Genomic DNA, 18561 nt, shown 5'->3' with positions numbered 1-18561 from the left:
TCTGCCTGCCTGTCTGTCTGTCTGTCTGTTTGCCTGACCGCCCACCTGTCTGTCTGACTCCCTTCCCGCCCGCCTGTCTGCCTGCCTATCCGCCTACTCACCCGCCTGTCTGTCTGCCTGCCTACCAGCCTGTCTGCTTGCCGGGCACTCCGCCTGTCTGTCTGCCCATCGGCCTACCCACCCGCCTGTCTATCTGACCGCCTGTCTGCTTGCCTGACTGACCGCCTGTCTGTCTGCCCATCCACCTACTCACCTGCCTGTCTGTCTGTCTGTCTGTCTGCTTGCCTGCCTACCAGCCTGTCTGCATGCCTGACCGCCTGTCTTTCTGCCCATCAGCCTACCCACCCGCCTGTCTGCATGTCTGCCTAATTGCCCTCCTGTACCAACCTGCCTGTCTGTGATCTAGACGTGGCGGGAGCAGCAGGCAGGGCGGCCGCAGCGCATTCCAGCTTCCGGTTTGTGTTTCTTCTGCTGTTGACGCAGAAACAGGATTTAGCTGCTGACTGTGGGGTGCGGGAACTCGCTAGCTTGCATGCTAACCCGTGTAGACTCGGGACTGGCGAAGTGTCGCTCCTCCGGGACACTGTCACTCATTTCAAACCTGATTTTTCAGAGAGTTCCGTCGCGCCCGTCCGCTGCCAGGCCCAGGTTGGATTCAGCAGGGCGGCTTTAGAGGAAGTTTGCCGGCTTGTGTTAGCCGGGTTAGCCCGCTAGCTTCCGTGAGAACGCTGGAGAACTCGGCTCCGTCGTGAAGTCCGGCATGAATTCGCTGCTTTTCCAGGCTTATTAAAAACCGGCGGGTTGGGAGAGGCGGCCATTCATTCGACTCTGTCGTTTCACGAACTGTAAAATCCTGCAGGTTGGGGTAAGTGCGCTTCCCCTGTTCTTCTGACGTGTCCTAAACGAGCTCACTGAACGACACCGATTTCTAGACTAAAGTTTCGCCAGAGCGACTCGGGATTGGAGGGTTGTTAACCTGCAGTATCTCGGTCCAGTAATGTGGAAACGCCCTTCCCGGTCCCCCTGTAACGCCGCGCTTCTCCACAGCCACCCCGGGACATGTGGAGGAAGGCCGGATGCGTGGCTCTCCTGGCCCTGGCCGTGGGGTACTTCTACCACGCCGACCCGGGGCTGCCGCAGCGGCTGCTGCGGTACGTGTCCCCCCAGGACAGCCCCAGCACCCCCAGTCTGGAGCGGGCCGTCTCCGGCGCCTGGGAGACCCTCATCACCGCCCCTGCCCGCCGGTGGAACAGAGTCGCCGTAGGGTGCGTTATTCCAGACGCAGGCCAGGGCAGCCACTCGGTGGTATTATTGTATAATTATTGTGTTGTTGTTGTTGTTGCCACACCCCAGGGTGAATGCCTGTGTGGATGTGGTGGTGTCAGGGGTGGGGCTGCTTCAGGCGCTTGCTGCTGACCCCGGGGCTGGCCAGAACCACGAGGTGTTGCACAGTAAAGAAGACCTGAAGGAGACTTTCATCCATTTTATGGAGAGGGGCGCGGCCGCCGAGCGGTTCTTCTCGGACGGGGACGTGTTCCAGAGGATCGCGCGGGCCGCAGCCGAGTATCCGGGCGCCCAGGTACACCGAGGAGGAGCCTCCAGCTCGTAATGCATTGGAGGCCGGTGTTCATGCACATTGTGCATTCTGGGTTCCGAATGATTTTATTAGCAAAGATTAATGAAATTATTTCTGTATGTGACACTTTTTATACTTGAAAAATGTCGAAACCATAAAAGAATACTCTAGGCAGGTAAAGTGTGGACATCACTGAATTGACTGTGTGTGTGTGTGTGTGTGTGTGTGTGTCCGTGTCCATATTCAGTTTGGCGGAGAAACAGAGCCGTCTCGCCTGAAGATGATGAAGCAGTTTTAATTTTAAATAAAGACAGGACCCTGAGGGTTGAGTTTCTGTGTCAAATTTAATTCTACGCCATCCAAAGTAATTAATCAGTGCCGTTCCGAGACACGTCCCAGTAAGATGCGTGTTGGATCAGGCACAGAATACTATTGCTGGTTTGATTTGGCAAAAAGCTGTATAATCAAAAACTGTTTATCATTAGTCAGGGAAATTAGTTTATAAATGCTATTAAATACGTTTTCTTTTATAGCTCTATGTTGGAGGCAATGCGGCTCTGATTGGTCAGAAACTAGCTACTTACCCTCAGCTGGTGGTGAGTTGACTTCTTTTTCTTTAAATGTCGCTGAATGCTTCTGGTGCTTTGTGTAGATATGGAACTGAAGATGTGACCATGTGACCATTACCTGTTAAATGTTAGAACCACGCTGATTTCTGCAGGTTTGGTGTAACGTGTAGATGTTTGTCTCAGGTTCTCCTGTGTGGTCCTGTAGGACCCAAGCTCCATGAGTTGCTGGATGATCAGATTGTAGTTCCTCCTGAGTCCCTCCAGGAAACCGACGAGTTTCACCTTATTCTTGAGTATAAAGCAGGTATGTTGTGTAGTTGTGGCTGTTTACTTTCTTCATATTTTTAATAGGATCTGGTCACCCAGGTGCACTACTGTTGCATTTTCATAGTTGTGCAGTGTAAATCTTACATGCTATATTTTTGCATTCTGCTTTTGCTTATATTAACTGAGGATAATTGTTTTTTTGCTGAATTTGTAGGGGAGCGATGGGGAGCAACACAGGCACCTCAGGCCAACCGTTTCATTTTCTCTCATGATGTGTCAAATGGGGGGATGAGAACATTGGAGATGTTCATAGCCAGTCTTGAAGAGTTCCAGCCAGATCTTGTTGTCCTATCAGGCCTTCACATGATGGAGGGAATGGGGAAGCAGATGTGGGAGGAGAGACTTAAAGAGGTTATTCTTTTCTTCAACTAAATGCTTCTGCTGCTGTTTCTTTCAGCTGCTCTGTTACCCTGTGTTCTAGAAACATGTTAGTGGCATGTTACGAGACATGCCCCCTCCCCTTATCTTTCCCCCTATTTAAATTTTTTTTAGGCAGTGGTGGCCATCTCTGATGTCCGTAATGAGGTTCCAATCCACCTGGAGCTGGCCAGCATGACCGACAAAGAGTACATGAGCAGCATCATGCAGGAGGTAAATGTATAGGTTTAACAGATGCCTGTATATGTGTAGGTACCAAGGCCACAGTGCTTAGGGATTAACTGTCGTTTGCAGGGCTGTAGCCTGACCGCTACATATTTCACAGTCCTTACTGGTGGTTAGAAATTAGTTCTACAACTGCCTTTGCTGTGTGTCTTGTCTAGAAGTGGGGGTGTGCAACGTGACTCTCAAATGGAATCTGGAATTATTCTAATAATGGTTGGTTGGTTGCAGAAAGTTCTTGTATGTGAAGATGTCCATTTTGTGACCTACAGCTGGTGTGCTCTGTTAGCAGGTCATCCCCATTGTGAACTCCATCGGGCTGAACGAACAAGAGCTGCTGTTCCTCTCCCAGGCCGGATCTGGCCCACACGCGGAGCTGGAGACATGGAATGGCGTGCCAGATGTCGGCCGCGTCACTGATATCCTGTTATGGGTGCTGGAGCAGCACGGTCGCACCGAACCCTCGTCCGAGGCTGACCTCTCACGCATCCACTTCCACACTCTAGCCTACCACATCCTGGCGACCGTGGAGGGTTACTGGGGCAACCAGGCTGCGGCGGTGGCTGCGGGTGCTCGGGTGGCCAGCAGCCAGGCGTGCGGTCTTCAGGCCGTCGACGTCAGCAAGGTGGGGCTCAAGGCTCCCCTGCAGTTTTTCAGCTCCTTCTCTGAACCCAGAGAGCGTTTGACTCTCAATCCCAACCAGCCGGTCACTGTCTGGCACAGGGGTAACGTGACCTTTCTCTTGACGCCGGTCTTAGTTTGCAAACAGCCGTTGCGGACAGTAGGGCTGGGAGATGCCATCTCAGCAGAGGGACTCCTGTATTCAGAGATCATGCCTCAGCAGCCTTAATAAATTCTCACTCTCTACTCTCCCTCTAGATGTGCAGTTAAAGGCACACTTTTCTTTCTTATGATACTGTTGCCGAGTATCGTTCTTATAGTCGTCCATTCGGTGGCTGTCCTGTATTGCACTGGGCACAAATTTTAAGCCATGTTTTTGTCAACATTTCAAAAAATTGTGCCATTTTTAACCTGACATCTGTAAAAAGATGATCTCCTCCACCTTGTATATAATAGTAATAACCTAAAAAAGGGTTTGGAGGAGCACTTGTACTACACAAAGGGGAATTATAAGCTGCTATATGGTGACTAGGTGGTTTAGTTTTTTTTTTTTCTCTCATCATATTTCAATAGTTTAATTTATCATGAAATGAAACATCACATTAACAAATCATTGGCACTGGAAAGTTACCTCATCCTGTTTTAATTGGGAGCCTGACTAATAAAAGGCTGTGTGGGAGAACAGACTTATCTTGTGGCTGAAAAATATGGGATGCACTGCCAACTTCTTTATTACTCCATATCGTTCTTTATAGAAAGATAAGTGTTCTAACTGAAGTCTTAAGAACAGAATACAGAAACAGAATTTTTAAAGAACTATGGAACACTTTTGTTTTAATTCATGTTCTGGTGTTACTGTATTTGCCATTAAATACACACCATATAGACCAGCTGGAAATTCATTTAAATCTAGACAGTCGATTCTTTGGTTAGCAGATAATGGTGAGATCTTTGTTGACGTGATATGAAATTGTTGGTTTTGTGCTGAAATCTCTGACTGGATATCTAGATATCTACTGTCCATGTGCCCCCTTCTTTCTTTTTTTGCATTCTTTCTGTTGGGGTTAAAGATTCTGAGATTCTTTCAGCTACATTTTTTGAAGAACTGCTCAGTGAGCAGCTTTCTATGTTCTGGTGGCTTTTTAGTGTGTTGTAAAAGGTAATCCAGTTGTTTTTTTTTTGTTTGTTTTTTTTTAAGTTTTTATTTGTTTAGCTTTAAAATAAATAATCATAATTTATAATACATCTGTAGTTAGACATTAAATAATGCAGTAGGATGTCTTAGATCTTGAGGTCTTAATGAATTGGCTCAATCAACCATTTATTATTGTCCTGATTTGAGGTAAATATTTTAAGGGGTGTGTACACATTTAAAGATTATAAATGGACTATAACACTATAAGTGTTGCTTTCTGATGTTTTTTGTTTGAGCCACTTAATAATCTTATAAAAACGTTCCAAAGAGACTCTCTCAAGTAGACTCTCAGTAGATCAGTTCACGCCCTGCCTTAATGGTCTGTAGTTGATGGTTATTATATGGAGCTTATGAACAAAGAGATAAACAAGTGTCATGCATGAGTAAATTTATTTCTGAGTAATGTTGTCCAGATGGATGCGGTGCTTCTTTATTCATACTCCAACTACATTTTAAATATGACCAGAACAGATTAAATAACTACTTTTATTTCACAATTTTATTTTTTTCATTCTTACCTTTAGGGTGCAGTTTAGAATCTAAATAGATATTATTATGGTGATGAACATGGATATTTTAGTTTGAGTAGAAATGTTCAGTGACTATAGCAGTTTTGATGGCAAAATGTCTTTTTTGAAATCACTTGAGTTTCTGTTGGCTCAGATGCAGTTTATTTTTTTGTTGCTGCTATTGCAAGACTATGGCAGGAGGAGATTATGCTGGACACTCCATGTTAGTTTAATTTCATCTTATTCTGTAGAGAATTGCTGATAATCAAAAGTAGCCCACATTGGTTTTGCTTTAGATTAAGGAACTGGAAAAGTAATACACTTTATTATGAGCTGGTTGCTTCTATGGCGAAACATAAATTACTGTTATGTTTTAATTGTTGAAGAGTAAGTTACTTTATGCAAAGTCTTAACAAGTAACTGGATAGTTTGTGTTATAAATATTCATGAATAAATGGAAAGTTGCTTTCAGAGGGGGTCTAATAAAATTATTTTTCTTTTTTACTGGGTTGAGTCATTTGTCTCATATGAAAAATGCTCATTAAGAATAATGGAAGCCTTTTTATTGTGAAATATGTGCAACAAAGCAGGGGAAAAATATGAAAACCACCCAGGCAAAAGCATATATGTAAATTTTATTATGTACAATAGATATATTGTATGTATAAATGTTGAGAATCTATCATGACCAAAACAATATACTGTACAAAAGCCATGTAAGCGATCACTACTTATCATGACATTCTGAAAGTTAGTCTCTATGGCTGCCTGTAAGATGCTGTTACATTCTGTACGTTTAAGGAATGTTTATAAAGGGACACATAAGGGAAGTGAACAGGTCCTAATAAAATCACTTACAAAAAATACCATGTAAAAAGCTTCAATAAACATTCAATTCCAGCTCAGCACCAGCACGTCACAATGCAGTCACAGTGGTTTGACGTTACTACATGAACAAGTGATGTTCTCTGTGCAACTGATTCATAACGTTCGCGGAAGCAACTGTTGAAGCTAGACGAAGACTGATGGCCACAGAGCTCTCATGTAAGGATGCCGCAACTACTCAGTCAGCGCTTTGGTCTTGGATTTCTTCTTCTCTTTGGGAGGTGGGGACTCAGACTGCTCAGCAGACTCCTCGTCCCCTGGGGGTTCTGACGGGGGTGAGGGAGCGTTGTCAACGTTAGGCTCCGGCTCTAGGAGTAAAGAGGACGGCCTCGTCATTGCTGCTGAGGCTGATGATGAAGACGCTGCAGTGCAGTCTTCCCATTTAAATCACAATGCGTCACTATAGCTGAATCACACAATGCCCCAAACTCACTGCAGACATCTAAAAATTCACACTGTGAATAATGCATGATAGTGCTGCAAACACATCCTACACGGTAATCTCATAGCAGACCCAACACACACAAACCCATCCATACGAACACACCTGCAGCAAGCTGGATGCTCTTGCTGTAGCCGGCTGCTGAGGACATGGCTTGGCCAAGCGCCTGATTGGTGCCCAGGGGCTGCTGAGAGGAAGCCATCTTGGCGGCAGCGCCTGACCGTTGACTGGACTTTGCATCTTTGGCTGGCTTGGCCCACATCAGGTTCTCTCCAGCCTGAAGGGCGGCACCCAGCTTCTGTGCCATTTCAATCAGCTAAATGACAGAAACAGATATATGATCTTTCTGTATTTACTAGAACAGTATGGAACATATTCATTTAGCGGCAACTGTGTACCTCAGGGTCAAACTCAGTACTGCAGCTCTCCGTGAGGCTATGGACCTTCCTCTCCATCTCCTGGTACTGCAGCAGGGCCATTTTTTTGTCCCCTTGGTTATACAACAGCACTGCATAGTTGAGGTTAACTAGGGGGTTGGACCTGTAAGGGGCGTCAGTAGGAAGATCAACCATAAGTCATGCGGTCACTTCATTTTCTTTCAACCTGTTGTCTGTTGGTTGAGAACATACTCATCCAGCTGGGCAGCTTGTTCGTAGGACCTGAGAGCATTCTCCACGTCATCGAGGTTCGTCAGAGCAACTATTTGAACAAAAGACGAATGCAGCGATCGGAAAAGACGAACCAACTGGACCACCGCAGAAACCCTGTTAGAGGTTTTTGGGGAGACATTTGGAGCTTCAGAGAACCTTACCAGCTAGCAGCATGTAGAGCTCGCCCATCTTGGGCTGCAAGTTGATGGCGGCACTGAGGAAGTGGAACGCGGAGGCGTACTGCTGCATGGTCAGGTGCACCAAGCCCAGGTTGTAGAGGATCTTCCAGTCGAACGGGGACAGGTAGTTTGCCCTCTTCAGACAGCTGATGGCCTGTGTAACAATGTGGAAGACGTGATGACCACCAATGATCCGAAGTCAGGCAGGCGTGACAAGAAGAGACTCACCGCCACATACTTCTTCTTCCCGAAGAAGCACATGCCAATGTTGTTCCAGAGCGGCGGACTCTCTGGCACCGCATAAGCTGCCACGCGGTATTTATTCATGGCCACGTCGTAATCGCCATGCGTCTGCATCATACTGCCAGCTGCCAGGATGGCCTACACACACATACACACACAGCTCAAGGCATCAGAGTATCTAAAAGGATTCTTACGTATTTCATTCAAATAAAGAACATTTCCACCACCTTAAAGTTGTTGGGGTCGTAGGTCAGGGCGTTACCAAGGTGTTCAAAAGCTCTCTGGTATTTTCCATGCTTAGGAGCAACAGAGAGGCACAAGTTTAGCATAAAACTTCTCAAGTTTGTTAAGATACAAGAATACAAAGAGGGGCGGGAAGGCCCACCTGCATATAAAGCAGTCCAAGAGTGGTGAGAAGATCCGTATTCTCAGGTGACCACCTGAACAGAAGATGGGATGGAGCAGTCAAATCCCTTTCAAACAGCGTTCCAGTAGTTCCTAATTTCTCAGCACTGACTCAGGAGCCAATTCAGCCCCCCTTGGCGCTTTGTTACTTATTCATGGTGACTCGGGGGAGGAACGCTCTCGTCCTATGAAAACGAGTGGAAATGTGCAAACCACAGCGGCACCTGCTGCAGGTTCCCACCAGCAACCCTCATTAAAGCGAGTCCCCACTGTTCACCCCTGTTTTATTCATTCACTCGCTCCGCATGGGGCTCGGCAGTAATGAACCTCCCTGCAAAACTTCACAGCTTTAAGGTATTTGCTCACTCGTCCTGGATGTTTGTGCAAGGGCGGAAACTAAAAGTCCTTCCATGTCATCGCTGAGTCAGTCAACTTTTTGCGAAAACTTCCAGAAATTGAACAAACACTGATGACTGTTGAAGAGCGCAACTGCGAGCCGAAGGGAAGGGAATGTGTGTTTCTGCAGGGAAAGAGCGAGTGCCAGAGTCTCAGGAGACAAAGTTAAACTGGTCACAGTTAGACTGTAAATGTGATTAATTATCACAGACACAATGTTTTCATCCCAGCAGGCCATGCTGGCTTCAGGCTATAATCTGAGATCTGGCAGAAATACCCACCCACCACCAACTCACAGCGTGTGACCCTACAAAGTTACGCACTTTCTTTACTTTTGCCGGGATGTCTCAGCCACAGTTCAGGCTAATGATGAATTAGACATCACAAAATAATTTTAATTGATTTATGCATATTTCATATTTCAAAACTCTCATCTAATGACACTAATAAGATATTTTGTGGTATTTTACATTTTTGTCAGTTAATGATTCATGCCATAACCCAGTTGTCAGTGTCATGTAATTGTCTTATTTACCACATGCTACTATGTCACCACTATAATGTAAATGTGAACTTTAAACCAGACACTAGAAATTGGACCTTATGTGGCTATATATGATCAGGTTCCAATCGGATGTGCACTCTGAACAAAATATCGGGCCTAATGGTTTATAGCAGCATCAGAGTCAAAACTGATGAGTATACAATGACCTATGCGACCTAGGAGACCCACAAGGAGAAATGCATTCAGACTCACTCTACAGCACTCTTATACACTTCAATGGCCTTTTCAGTGTTTCCCTCCAGCATGTAGATTTTTCCCAGCATCATGAAGGTCAGGTCATGCCTGTTCAGCTGTAGGGCCAGGTTTAACTGTTCTTCTGCCTGAAGGCACAAATTTATCAATTATACAGTGCATCCAGAAAATATTCACAGCGCATCACATTTTCCACATTTACACACTTATTCCAAAATTGATCAAATTTTTCAGTTTTTTAATTTTGTAATTCTGAACAACACCCCATTATGACAACGTGAAAACAGTGTACTTGAGGCTTTGGCAAATTTATCAAAAAAAAAAAAAAAAAAACTTTGAAAGCACATGTACATGTACATAAGTATTCACAGCCTTTGGCATGAATCTCAAAATTGAGCTCAGGTGCCTCCTGTTTCCCCTGATCATCCTGTCTATATAAGGTCCAAAGTGGACAGTTCAGGTCAAGAGCACAAAAAAAAAAAAAAAAAAGCATGAAGTCAAAGGAATTGTCTGTAGGCACAATTCTGCAGAAGGTTACAGAAAAAGTTCTGCTGCTTTGAAGGTCCTAATGAGCACAGTGGCCTCAGTCATCCTTAAGTGGAGAAACTCAAAACCACAATGACTCTTCCTAGAGCTGGCCGGTCACCTAAACTGAGCAATCAGGGCAGAAGGGGTTTAGTCAGGGAGGAGACCCATCAATCAGTCCTGTATGGTAGATTGAACTCTTCAATGTGAATGCCAGGTGTTACGTTTGGAGGAAACCAGGCACCGCTCATCACCAGGCCAAAACCAGCCCTACAGTGAAGCATGATGGTGGCAGCATCATGCTGTGGGGATGTTTTTCAGCTGCAGGAACTGGGAGACTAGTCAGGATAGAGGGAAAAATGACTGCAAATGTACAGAGGCATCCTGGATGAAAACCTGCTTCAGAGCGCTCCTGAACTCAGACTGGGGCGACTGTTTGTCTTTCAGCAGGACAACGGCCCCAGACACACAGCCAAGATATCAAAGGAGCAGCTTCAAGACAACTCTGTGAATGTCCTTGAGTTGCCCTGTGAATGTCCTTGAGAGTCCAGACTTGAATACGATTGAACATCTCTGGAGAGATCTTAAAATGTCTGTGCACCGACGATTCCCATCCAACCTGATGGAGCTTGAGAAGTGCTGCAAAGAGGAATAGGTGAACCAAACGTGTAGAATCATATTCGAAAAAGACTTGAGGCTGAACTTGCTGCAAAAGGTGCATCAACAAAATGTTGAGCAAAGGCTGCGAATCCTTATGTACATGTGATTTCTGTTTTTTACTTTTAATAAATTAACCTCAAGTAAAAACATGCACTTAATCAATTTTAGAATAAAGCTGTAACATAAAACCACACAACTCCGAACATAATGTGGAAAATGGGATGTGCTGTGAATACTTTCCGAATGCACTGTATGGTTTGAGCATGTATTTTTTAAGTGATTAATTGTTGTTGCTATACGCACACTTTTGAAATCTTTTGTGTAAATGTAACACACGCCAAGATTATGGTTGATTTCCTGCAAACAGAGGAGAATCGTATTAATAAACCCACATAATGCAAGCCAGTAGAATGTTTTTTAAAAAGCAGGAAAGATGTCTTACCCAGTCTTTCTGATTGAGTCTGCCTGCTTCATTGTAAACCTCAATAGCTGCCTTGTGCTTCCCCAGGAGGAAACTTAAGAAAAACATGTAAAGCATAAATTATACACGCCATTTTTGGGCACAAAAGCTGAGAAAGTCTATTAGCATATTCATCGATTGATCTATTATTAATGTGACATTTGAGGAAGAAATGGAACAAATTCAATATACTGCGTAAAAAAAAAAAATACATGTTTTAATGTGTGTCTACACTCATCGTATCCAATTAATGCTCCACATTCAGACAGACTACTACACATTAAAGCCTCAAAACCACAGTGAAGCCTGGCAGGAGGTAAAAACATGCCACCAAATAAAGCACTCGGTCCTCCATCAAAACATACAGCCAAAGCCAATCTGATCTACAGCAGGCTGCCGCTACACTGATCAAAACCCCCAGTGCTCCCCGTGGTTGGGCTCACAGGGATCTGGCCACTTGTTTTAGGTTGTCGGAGCTGGTGGGATTGAGGATGGCACAGCTCTGAAACAGCTCCAGGGACTGCTGGATCTTTCCCTCCAGACGCAGAATTAAAGCTGCAGCAGGGGGATAAAAGAGCATTGCTGCTGTTAGCGTGTGTGTGTGTGTGTGTGTGTGTGTGTGTGTGTGTGTGTGTCAGAGGCGGGCATGTTGTTCATTTGATTGAGCCTCATGTGATGAAGGCAGAAAAAGTAGCTAATGAATTTCTTTAAATTCCAAAACAGACAAAAGTCACCGTGCCGAAATAAAACGACTGACCTTGGACATAAATTGCATATTCACACATGCCCTGTGTCTCCTGCAGCTGCTCTTTAATGATTGCCTGTGGAAGAGAAACATAAAAAAGGCATTTAAATAGCATAAAATATTCCACTTTTAACCTTGTCATATCTGAAAAAGAAAGAAACCCTTTCATAAACGGCTTGAGTTGTGTTGCTTTCAATAACAAAGATTCAATTACTGAATGATCCAATTAAACCATTACATTGCTTAATTAAACACGTGTTTTCATCCAGACACCCTGAACATAGAGTCAATATGCAACATAGGGGTAGGTCTCTTGCTCAGGGTTGCAGCAGTAGTTACGAGGCTTCAAACGTGTCTCTGTGGTTCAGCACTGTGTGGCACTGGTTGTTAGTGCAGCACTACACCAGATCTTGTATTCTTGCTCCAGCCCCCCCCCCCCCCCCCCCCCCCCCCACACACACACACAAAGAGTTGAATATGAAAGTAAAAGGATCCGACAAAGCCAATATCAAAAGTCAGGGTCTTATAGAAATATATTTACTGTGACAATGGAGATGAACATAAAAAAATCATGTACTTTTCACCCTGCATTTAATCTCTGCCCCTCTCTTAATTTCCTGCGATGGTATTATCATTCTGTTCTCCTTGACCATGATGCTGTGACCATACTGAGAGCATTGAGCCTTAAAGGTGTAGAGTTGAAATCGTAGTCTGCTATGCTCAAACTGATGTTCCTTTAATTATCAAGAAAACGAATACAAAGAAAATCTTAAAAAGATATGCCTAAAAAAACCATCCAAACATGAACACAAGCTTAATAATATCTCACATCTACCTTGCAGGTTTCATAGTCTTTGCGAATGTAGTGTAGATGGATCAACCAGTTTCTCCTCTCCAGTATGGGTAATTCTGGTGCTACAAAACAAGAAAAATCAGGCATAAACATTCCAGACACAGTTTTCATTAAAACTGTAGAAAGTGCATTAGATAATATATTTGCACAAATTATCATTGACTTATAATAATATGATGTGTAATAATAATAGTGCTTATATGATACTTATATAATACACTTTTTTTCATTGGGAAAAAATACAGAGGTTTGAAGCATTTAAAACAAACTCTAGACTGAATCAGATTTTCTTGTCTTGTCAGTCCCTTTTCATCTCAAAAGGATTGTGCAATAGTTGCTGTCAGAGTTGCAACCACAGAGTCTCCCTGATGGCCCTCACCAGAGAAGACTTTTTTTTATTTTACACATTCTTCAGACTGAGTCAACAGTTTGCTATGGTATTCATACCATCAAACATTCTCCTCAGTGTCATGTATGCCACCAAAACCCCTGAAAATGAACCTTTACATTATCTAGAATTTATTTAAGAGTTGCAAGTTGAAGACGAAGATGCTAAATTGGCCCTGTGTAAAGCTTGTGTACAGGTATTGGGTATCAATGGCATATACATAGTGTCACAAAATATTGGTTATTAGAAATGTTTTATTATTATTTAGTTTGGGCATTGATATAATAAAATCCAAATGCTCAACCACCCTATCCATTCCGTTTCCCTTCCATTTCATCACTAGTTTAAAAAGGTAGCAGCTAGAGACCACACATTTACAACGGTGTTTTCTTACGACATTTAGTACTGATACGCCTCCACAGTAAATAAGCCCTGGCTGACAGTCTATTTGATTGAAGACGTAGAATTACACAAGTTACATAAGTACAGTTATTGACTCTGCACGGGCAGAGAAGAACTGCATACATTTTGCAAACTAGTGCATATCCTTCTCTGGTGTCATCTGTTTAATATTCAGACAAGACACCTACAGAGAAATCAAACAGCTGCTTTGGGTTTTATTGTCTTTTTTTAAAACAGTGAAATCAGAATAAAATCACTGCTCAGAATGGGTGAAAGGTGCAAGATATATAATTTCATTGTTTGAGAATGCTCCTGTATTTCCACAAATCCCAGAGCAGCAACCACATGGAACTATTTGCAATGTGCAAAATACTCGAACACAGTCACAATCCAATAAATAAATGTATGGAGGATAACTATAATCTCATTTTAACTATATTAGGCAGAGTATATAATACTAGTCAGTGATAATGATGTTTTATTATGCAGTTACCTTACATAACCTTTAGAGGACGCTAGCATAAGAATCGAGGTGAGAATAGACAAAAGAGCATTAAAAACTTGGCAGTCTCATAATACAAGCAACCTACAAATGACATTATCAGGCAGAAATGTAAAGCTTTCCTATTCTGCTAGTCAAAAACTGCAGAAAACCCTGCTGAGATCCAGCCCCAAAAATGTCACGGCAGGGGGCCCGACTGAGGGGCTGAACAAAGGACGCATCCAGAGCTGATGGGCGAGACCGTCTCCCTCGCACGCCTGCCTTCAAAATCTGATTTCAAGCTGTTCTATTTCTGGACAGACTTCTACTCACTGTAATCCCCTCACCGGCAAACAGGGCAAGGCAAACGCACACCACGTGTTCGAGCGACACCCATAGGACAAAAAGTTCCACACAGGGCCTACTGATCCCTGGATGCATAAAATGTCCACCGTACAAACTTTAGGCCTTTTCAGATCATCTTATTTGACATTTGGTATTTCTGAGATTGTGTAGAAAAAGGAAGAAAAGAGGCGCTGCATTGTATTAGACAGTGATGTGCAGTGCAGGATTCCCAGATTATTTTCATTTGGCCTCATCAGGCAGGGGGATTAGGATTGGCGTACCTTTTCTCGGACGGGGTTTTTTCGTTTCCGAAGCAGGTGGAAGTTGGGGCTCCTGGAATATAAGAAACATACGAAGCACTGCGGTTACGGAATGTCAGCAGACATGATCAGAACTCAGTTCACAGTAATTTGTAGCTGTAATTCTGCAGATGAGATTTAATTTTTTGGCAAGGAGATGGAATAAATATTTTAATTCCATATGTTTAAATGTAATTTATCTAAATATTTATTTGATTGATTAATTTCAGAGTACATAAATTACCACGATGCTACGGAAGAAGAGATTATTAGCACATTTATTATCATAAAAAATGGACTATGGGTCATATGTTAACGTAATATATGCACTTTATAAAAATCTGTCATATCCAAATACAAAGTATTTCTTGATCTCCACAGAACAGCAGTATTTTGAACGCGTTGCGTAATGGGAGCGTGAAGCGCGTCTCTACGCTCCGCGTGTAAGTTCCGTGGTCCGTGGAACGTTGAGGTAAATGGCGCGCAGAGTAAAAAAGGCGTTTAAAGGCTCACCGTGTCAAGATTATCATCAGCCATGTTCCCAACAGGAGACCTGAGGAACGGAGCCCGACTTCCGGCACTGCCGTCACGATGGCAACGGAGACGCTTCAACCGGAAGTGATTGCCCCATCAGGCGTTTCTAATGTTTACATAATGTAATGCACGCATACATTTACATTTACATTTACGACATTTATCAGACGCCCTTATCCAGAGCGACTTACAATCAGTATTTACAAGACAGTCCCCCTGGAGCAACTTAGGGTTAAGTGTCTTGCTCAGGGACACAATGGTAGTAAGTGGGATTTGAGCCTGGGTCTTCTGGTTTATAGGCGAGTGTGTTACCCACTAGGCTACTACCACGCATAACGGTAAAGCGGTAACCAGGTCGGGAGATCGAATTGAGCGAGTATAAGACATTATATTAGTAATACTTTAATTTATTTCGCCAAAATTTTGCTTTACACACAAAACAACGATGAAAAGAACCATTTAATTATTTATTTTGCACATAACAGTCCTGTGTTGTTACACCATGGTCCTGGAAGAAAGTGGCCTACTTTTATTACATATCAAATAATCAGAAAACTTTTTTGCTTTTTACACAAATGTATGACACCTTATAAATAAACTAGGTTTGCATATGGACGTGGCTGTAACACAGACAATGCCCCTTAGACCATCAAGGTTCATAAATATAAGACTAAAGCTCTACAAATTGTAGCCTCAAGTATACCTGAAAAGCCAAAAAGGTCATCATAGCGGTGGGTCTGTATGGAGAATAGTTCCTGCCTCTGAACAAACACAAAAAACTATGCCGAAGGAGCCTGGGAGGTGTGTAAATGCTTTAAAACCAAATCTGTGAAGGCCATATTTAGTCAGAAACATGCTCAAGTATTACAATCTGTGTGCCTAGTACTGAATACAGCTATTTAATAGGAATCCAAATGTAAATATATCAAAAGACTTTTAAAGAAGAAAGACTATTTATTGAGTAAAGTAAGACATGCTAACATCCAATTCTGCACATGACCCGTGATGAGAAAAAAAATTGTTTATTTCGAACAACCGAAGGGTAGATGATTCAAGCACCAGTTCTCCATAGTATATTTTTGTATTTTTTTTTTTATTAAGAGATATATTACAAACATTTAGACACCCCTTGGCGTCTTGAAGTTCATCCCAACAGTGGGCTGGGTGACCTGCAGGTTGGACAGACTTCCGAAATCCTGGAAAATACAAAAAAATGCAGTAAATTTAAACGTTCATGCATACACGATGCTCCCTTAAAAACTTCACACTCACGTAGCAGCAAGGAAACACGTGTTACATGAAAGACCAAGTTCACCATGAGTAACATGATTTTTTTTTTTTTTTTGTGTTAATTACACAGCAAATACAAGGCTGGACGATATCTGGCTACCAAAGTTACAGTTACTAAAAAACCACAGATTTGCTTTAAAATACAGTTCAGAAAATAAGTAAAACCAAAAAATATATACACTTTCACAGAAGGACATGAACATGGCTAAGCAAAGAAAACCCAGCATCACACGTCACATTCTGTCTGAAAGATCCAGGGTCTGGCTGAAAACGAGTATCCAGCAGACACGGGAAAGACTTTCAGTTTAGTCTTCCTGATTTATCAATGACCAGGCAACCACCATGCCACAATCACTTTCGATACAGGGTCTTCCCACGGCCACACACCAGAAGACATCGGCGTTCGGCCACAGATGCACACACATTATCTAGGACAACGTAGTGGAGCTATGGTTGCACAGACTCTTCCGCAGAGGAAACTTACCAGCAGCTTAAGCATCTCCTTCGTATCAGGATCGACCTCAATGATCTCCTGGTCCAGCGCAGAAACCTGGTTTAAAAAGAGACTCGTATGAGGAACCCCAACATGACCACTCACAGCAAATCTACTATAAGAACATATTTGTGTCTGAAAATTACAGGGTTTAACGTGGAACTGAAGGTCCAGCAAACACGGGATTTTCATTTATAATCTACCTGCTTTATCAATGACCAGGCAACATTGATGCCATAATCACTTTCGATACAGGAGATACCTTCAAACGCAACAGCACGACAGGCCAGAGACCCACAAATCTGGGGCAGATCTATACCCTCGGAACACATTTATTCACTAAATGTCAAACCAAGCCATTATGGGGGCATGGTTACGTTCCGACAGAAGAAATGCTCCTTAAAAATGGCCGCGACAGCAGCAAAGACAGAATATTCATACGGGAGCGGCGTGCATTCAACAGACCTCGGGCACGTAGTTGTCCCTCCGCTCACGCTCCTCCTCCTGCAGCTTGATGGAGATGCCACGGACTGGTCCCCTCTGGATGCGCTTCATCAGGTGGGTCACATACCTGGGGACGGAGGCGGAAGATGTAAAAAGCAGGGGACACCTGCTCATACCTTTACATTTACAGCATTTATCAGACACCCTTATCCAGGGCGTAGTTACAGGGACAGTCCCCCACCGGAGCAACTCGGGGTTACGCGTCTTGGGACACGATGGTACTAAGTGGGGTTTGAACCTGGCTCTTCTGGTTCACTAGGCTACCACCACTCACCCCGCGATCTTGTTGCGCAGCTTCTTGCTGGGAATGATGGCGATCTCCTCGCAGACCCTCTTGTTGGTGTGGAAGTCGTTGCCCAGGCGGGTGTAGTACTTCTCGATGATGACCCTGGCGGCCTTCTTCACCGTTTTAGTCCTGACTCGACCCTGGCGAAACAAACGAGACGATGACACGGGGAATATTAAAATATTATAAAAAAAAAAAAAAAAAAGAGGGGGTTCCGCGTGTCCGAAAGATAGAGGGGTTCTAGAGGGAGAAGGTGCCCGACTTTCAGCTTCGCTTTCCCTGCGTTGTCGGCGATGCGGACAGGAACAGACCGGGGAGGAAATAAGCGTGGACGCCGCGGACGCTTCGCGTTAGCGGGCAGGTTAGCCTCGCCGCTACCGGACCGAAAAGAACCCGAACGGCGCGACACTTTCCCTCAGAACCGCACACGCCGCAGCTAAAGCGGCGGCAGCGGATCTCGCGGAACGCCGGACGGCCGAATAATAATTCCATTATCGGACGAGGTCTCCGGGAAAACGGCCAGGTTGAAGAAGCGTCTCCGGCGGTTTTTATCAGAACGCAGCGGCTGCGCGAAGCTAACCGGCTAACGCCGCGTCCAGCCGCCAGTAGTTCGAGCCCAGGCGCCATCGGGCCCCAATACCGCCGCAGAGCGGCCGGGAAAGGCCCGTTCTGTGGCACGCCGGGCCCGGCCTGGAGCATTTCAACCGCGGGACGGCGGGATTGCGGCGGATGTCGGACGTGCCGCTGCTCTCAGCACCCACCATGTTGGATCAGGATGGCAGAAAAGAAAGGGCCGAGGGGAGGAGGGCGGAAGTTTAAGGCGCCCGGTGACGAGGCGAGCCGAGGGAGGGTGTCGCCCCCTGCTGGCGGAGAAGTATTAGCGCCCCCCCGCCCCAGACGCGGGCTGGGAGATCATTTCGATCTTTTTCGATTTCGTATATC

The 18561-nt window shown here is 44.3% G+C and overlaps 3 protein-coding genes and 2 non-coding genes across 8 annotated transcripts; 1 reads left to right on the top strand and 4 right to left on the bottom strand.

Moving 5' to 3' along the window:
* On the top strand, positions 1–5901 carry adpgk (ADP-dependent glucokinase). Of its 4 annotated transcripts, none has more exons than XM_028958391.1 (8): positions 1–455; positions 1048–1265; positions 1354–1579; positions 2110–2172; positions 2329–2449; positions 2627–2823; positions 2965–3063; positions 3362–5901. In XM_028958391.1, the coding sequence occupies exons 2-8, from the start codon at positions 1060–1062 to the stop codon at positions 3920–3922; spliced, it is 1473 nt and encodes a 490-aa protein (XP_028814224.1). In that variant the 5' UTR covers positions 1–455; positions 1048–1059; the 3' UTR covers positions 3923–5901. The 4 variants fall into 4 exon arrangements, with proteins under 4 accessions (XP_028814224.1, XP_028814223.1, XP_028814225.1 ...); XM_028958390.1 differs by having other exon boundaries at positions 2–865; XM_028958392.1 differs by having other exon boundaries at positions 3–865; positions 3365–5901.
* A 111-nt stretch (positions 5902–6012) lies between these two features.
* bbs4 (Bardet-Biedl syndrome 4) lies at positions 6013–15106 on the bottom strand. Its single transcript, XM_028958389.1, has 16 exons — positions 15026–15106; positions 14495–14546; positions 12580–12659; positions 11757–11820; positions 11443–11554; positions 10982–11054; positions 10843–10896; positions 9355–9482; positions 8182–8236; positions 8024–8092; positions 7782–7934; positions 7536–7707; positions 7354–7423; positions 7123–7264; positions 6830–7040; positions 6013–6590 (listed from the first exon to the last, which is right to left on the bottom strand). The coding sequence occupies exons 1-16, from the start codon at positions 15047–15049 to the stop codon at positions 6457–6459; spliced, it is 1593 nt and encodes a 530-aa protein (XP_028814222.1). The 5' UTR covers positions 15050–15106; the 3' UTR covers positions 6013–6456.
* An 874-nt stretch (positions 15107–15980) lies between these two features.
* LOC114766997 (40S ribosomal protein S17) lies at positions 15981–18484 on the bottom strand. The gene is made up of 5 exons (XM_028958417.1): positions 18381–18484; positions 17608–17759; positions 17295–17400; positions 16821–16886; positions 15981–16242 (listed from the first exon to the last, which is right to left on the bottom strand). Exons 1-5 carry the CDS (start codon positions 18381–18383, stop codon positions 16165–16167), a joined length of 405 nt encoding a protein of 134 aa, XP_028814250.1. The 5' UTR covers positions 18384–18484; the 3' UTR covers positions 15981–16164.
* On the bottom strand, positions 16578–16704 carry LOC114767536 (small nucleolar RNA SNORA71). The gene has a single exon (XR_003742959.1). It is a non-coding gene; the product is annotated as a small nucleolar RNA SNORA71 (small nucleolar RNA).
* On the bottom strand, positions 16962–17086 carry LOC114767537 (small nucleolar RNA SNORA71). The gene has a single exon (XR_003742960.1). It is a non-coding gene; the product is annotated as a small nucleolar RNA SNORA71 (small nucleolar RNA).
* Positions 18485–18561: the final 77 nt, after the last annotated feature.

Source organism: Denticeps clupeoides, chromosome 17 (genome assembly GCF_900700375.1).
Source record: "Denticeps clupeoides chromosome 17, fDenClu1.1, whole genome shotgun sequence".
Taxonomy (NCBI): Eukaryota; Metazoa; Chordata; class Actinopteri; order Clupeiformes; family Denticipitidae; genus Denticeps; species Denticeps clupeoides.
The sequence above is the reverse complement of the archived record's forward strand: the minus strand, read 5'-3'. Positions and strand labels throughout refer to the sequence as shown.

Coding starts and splice junctions, on each gene's coding strand:
- adpgk (XM_028958391.1), top strand. CDS start 1,060: ATGTGGAGGAAGGCCGGATGCGTGGCTCTCCTGGCCCTGGCCGTGGGG. Junction 1,580..2,109: donor CCGAGTATCCGGGCGCCCAG/GTACACCGAGGA, acceptor TTTCTTTTATAG/CTCTATGTTGGAGGCAATGC. Junction 2,824..2,964: donor GGGAGGAGAGACTTAAAGAG/GTTATTCTTTTC, acceptor AATTTTTTTTAG/GCAGTGGTGGCCATCTCTGA.
- bbs4 (XM_028958389.1), bottom strand. CDS start 15,049: ATGGCTGATGATAATCTTGACACG. Junction 8,093..8,181: donor TTGGACTGCTTTATATGCAG/GTGGGCCTTCCC, acceptor GTTGCTCCTAAG/CATGGAAAATACCAGAGAGC. Junction 7,935..8,023: donor ACGACCCCAACAACTTTAAG/GTGGTGGAAATG, acceptor ATGTGTGTGTAG/GCCATCCTGGCAGCTGGCAG.
- LOC114766997 (XM_028958417.1), bottom strand. Junction 17,401..17,607: donor CTGCGCAACAAGATCGCGGG/GTGAGTGGTGGT, acceptor CTCCGTCCCCAG/GTATGTGACCCACCTGATGA. Junction 16,887..17,294: donor GGGACAACTACGTGCCCGAG/GTCTGTTGAATG, acceptor TTTTTAAACCAG/GTTTCTGCGCTGGACCAGGA.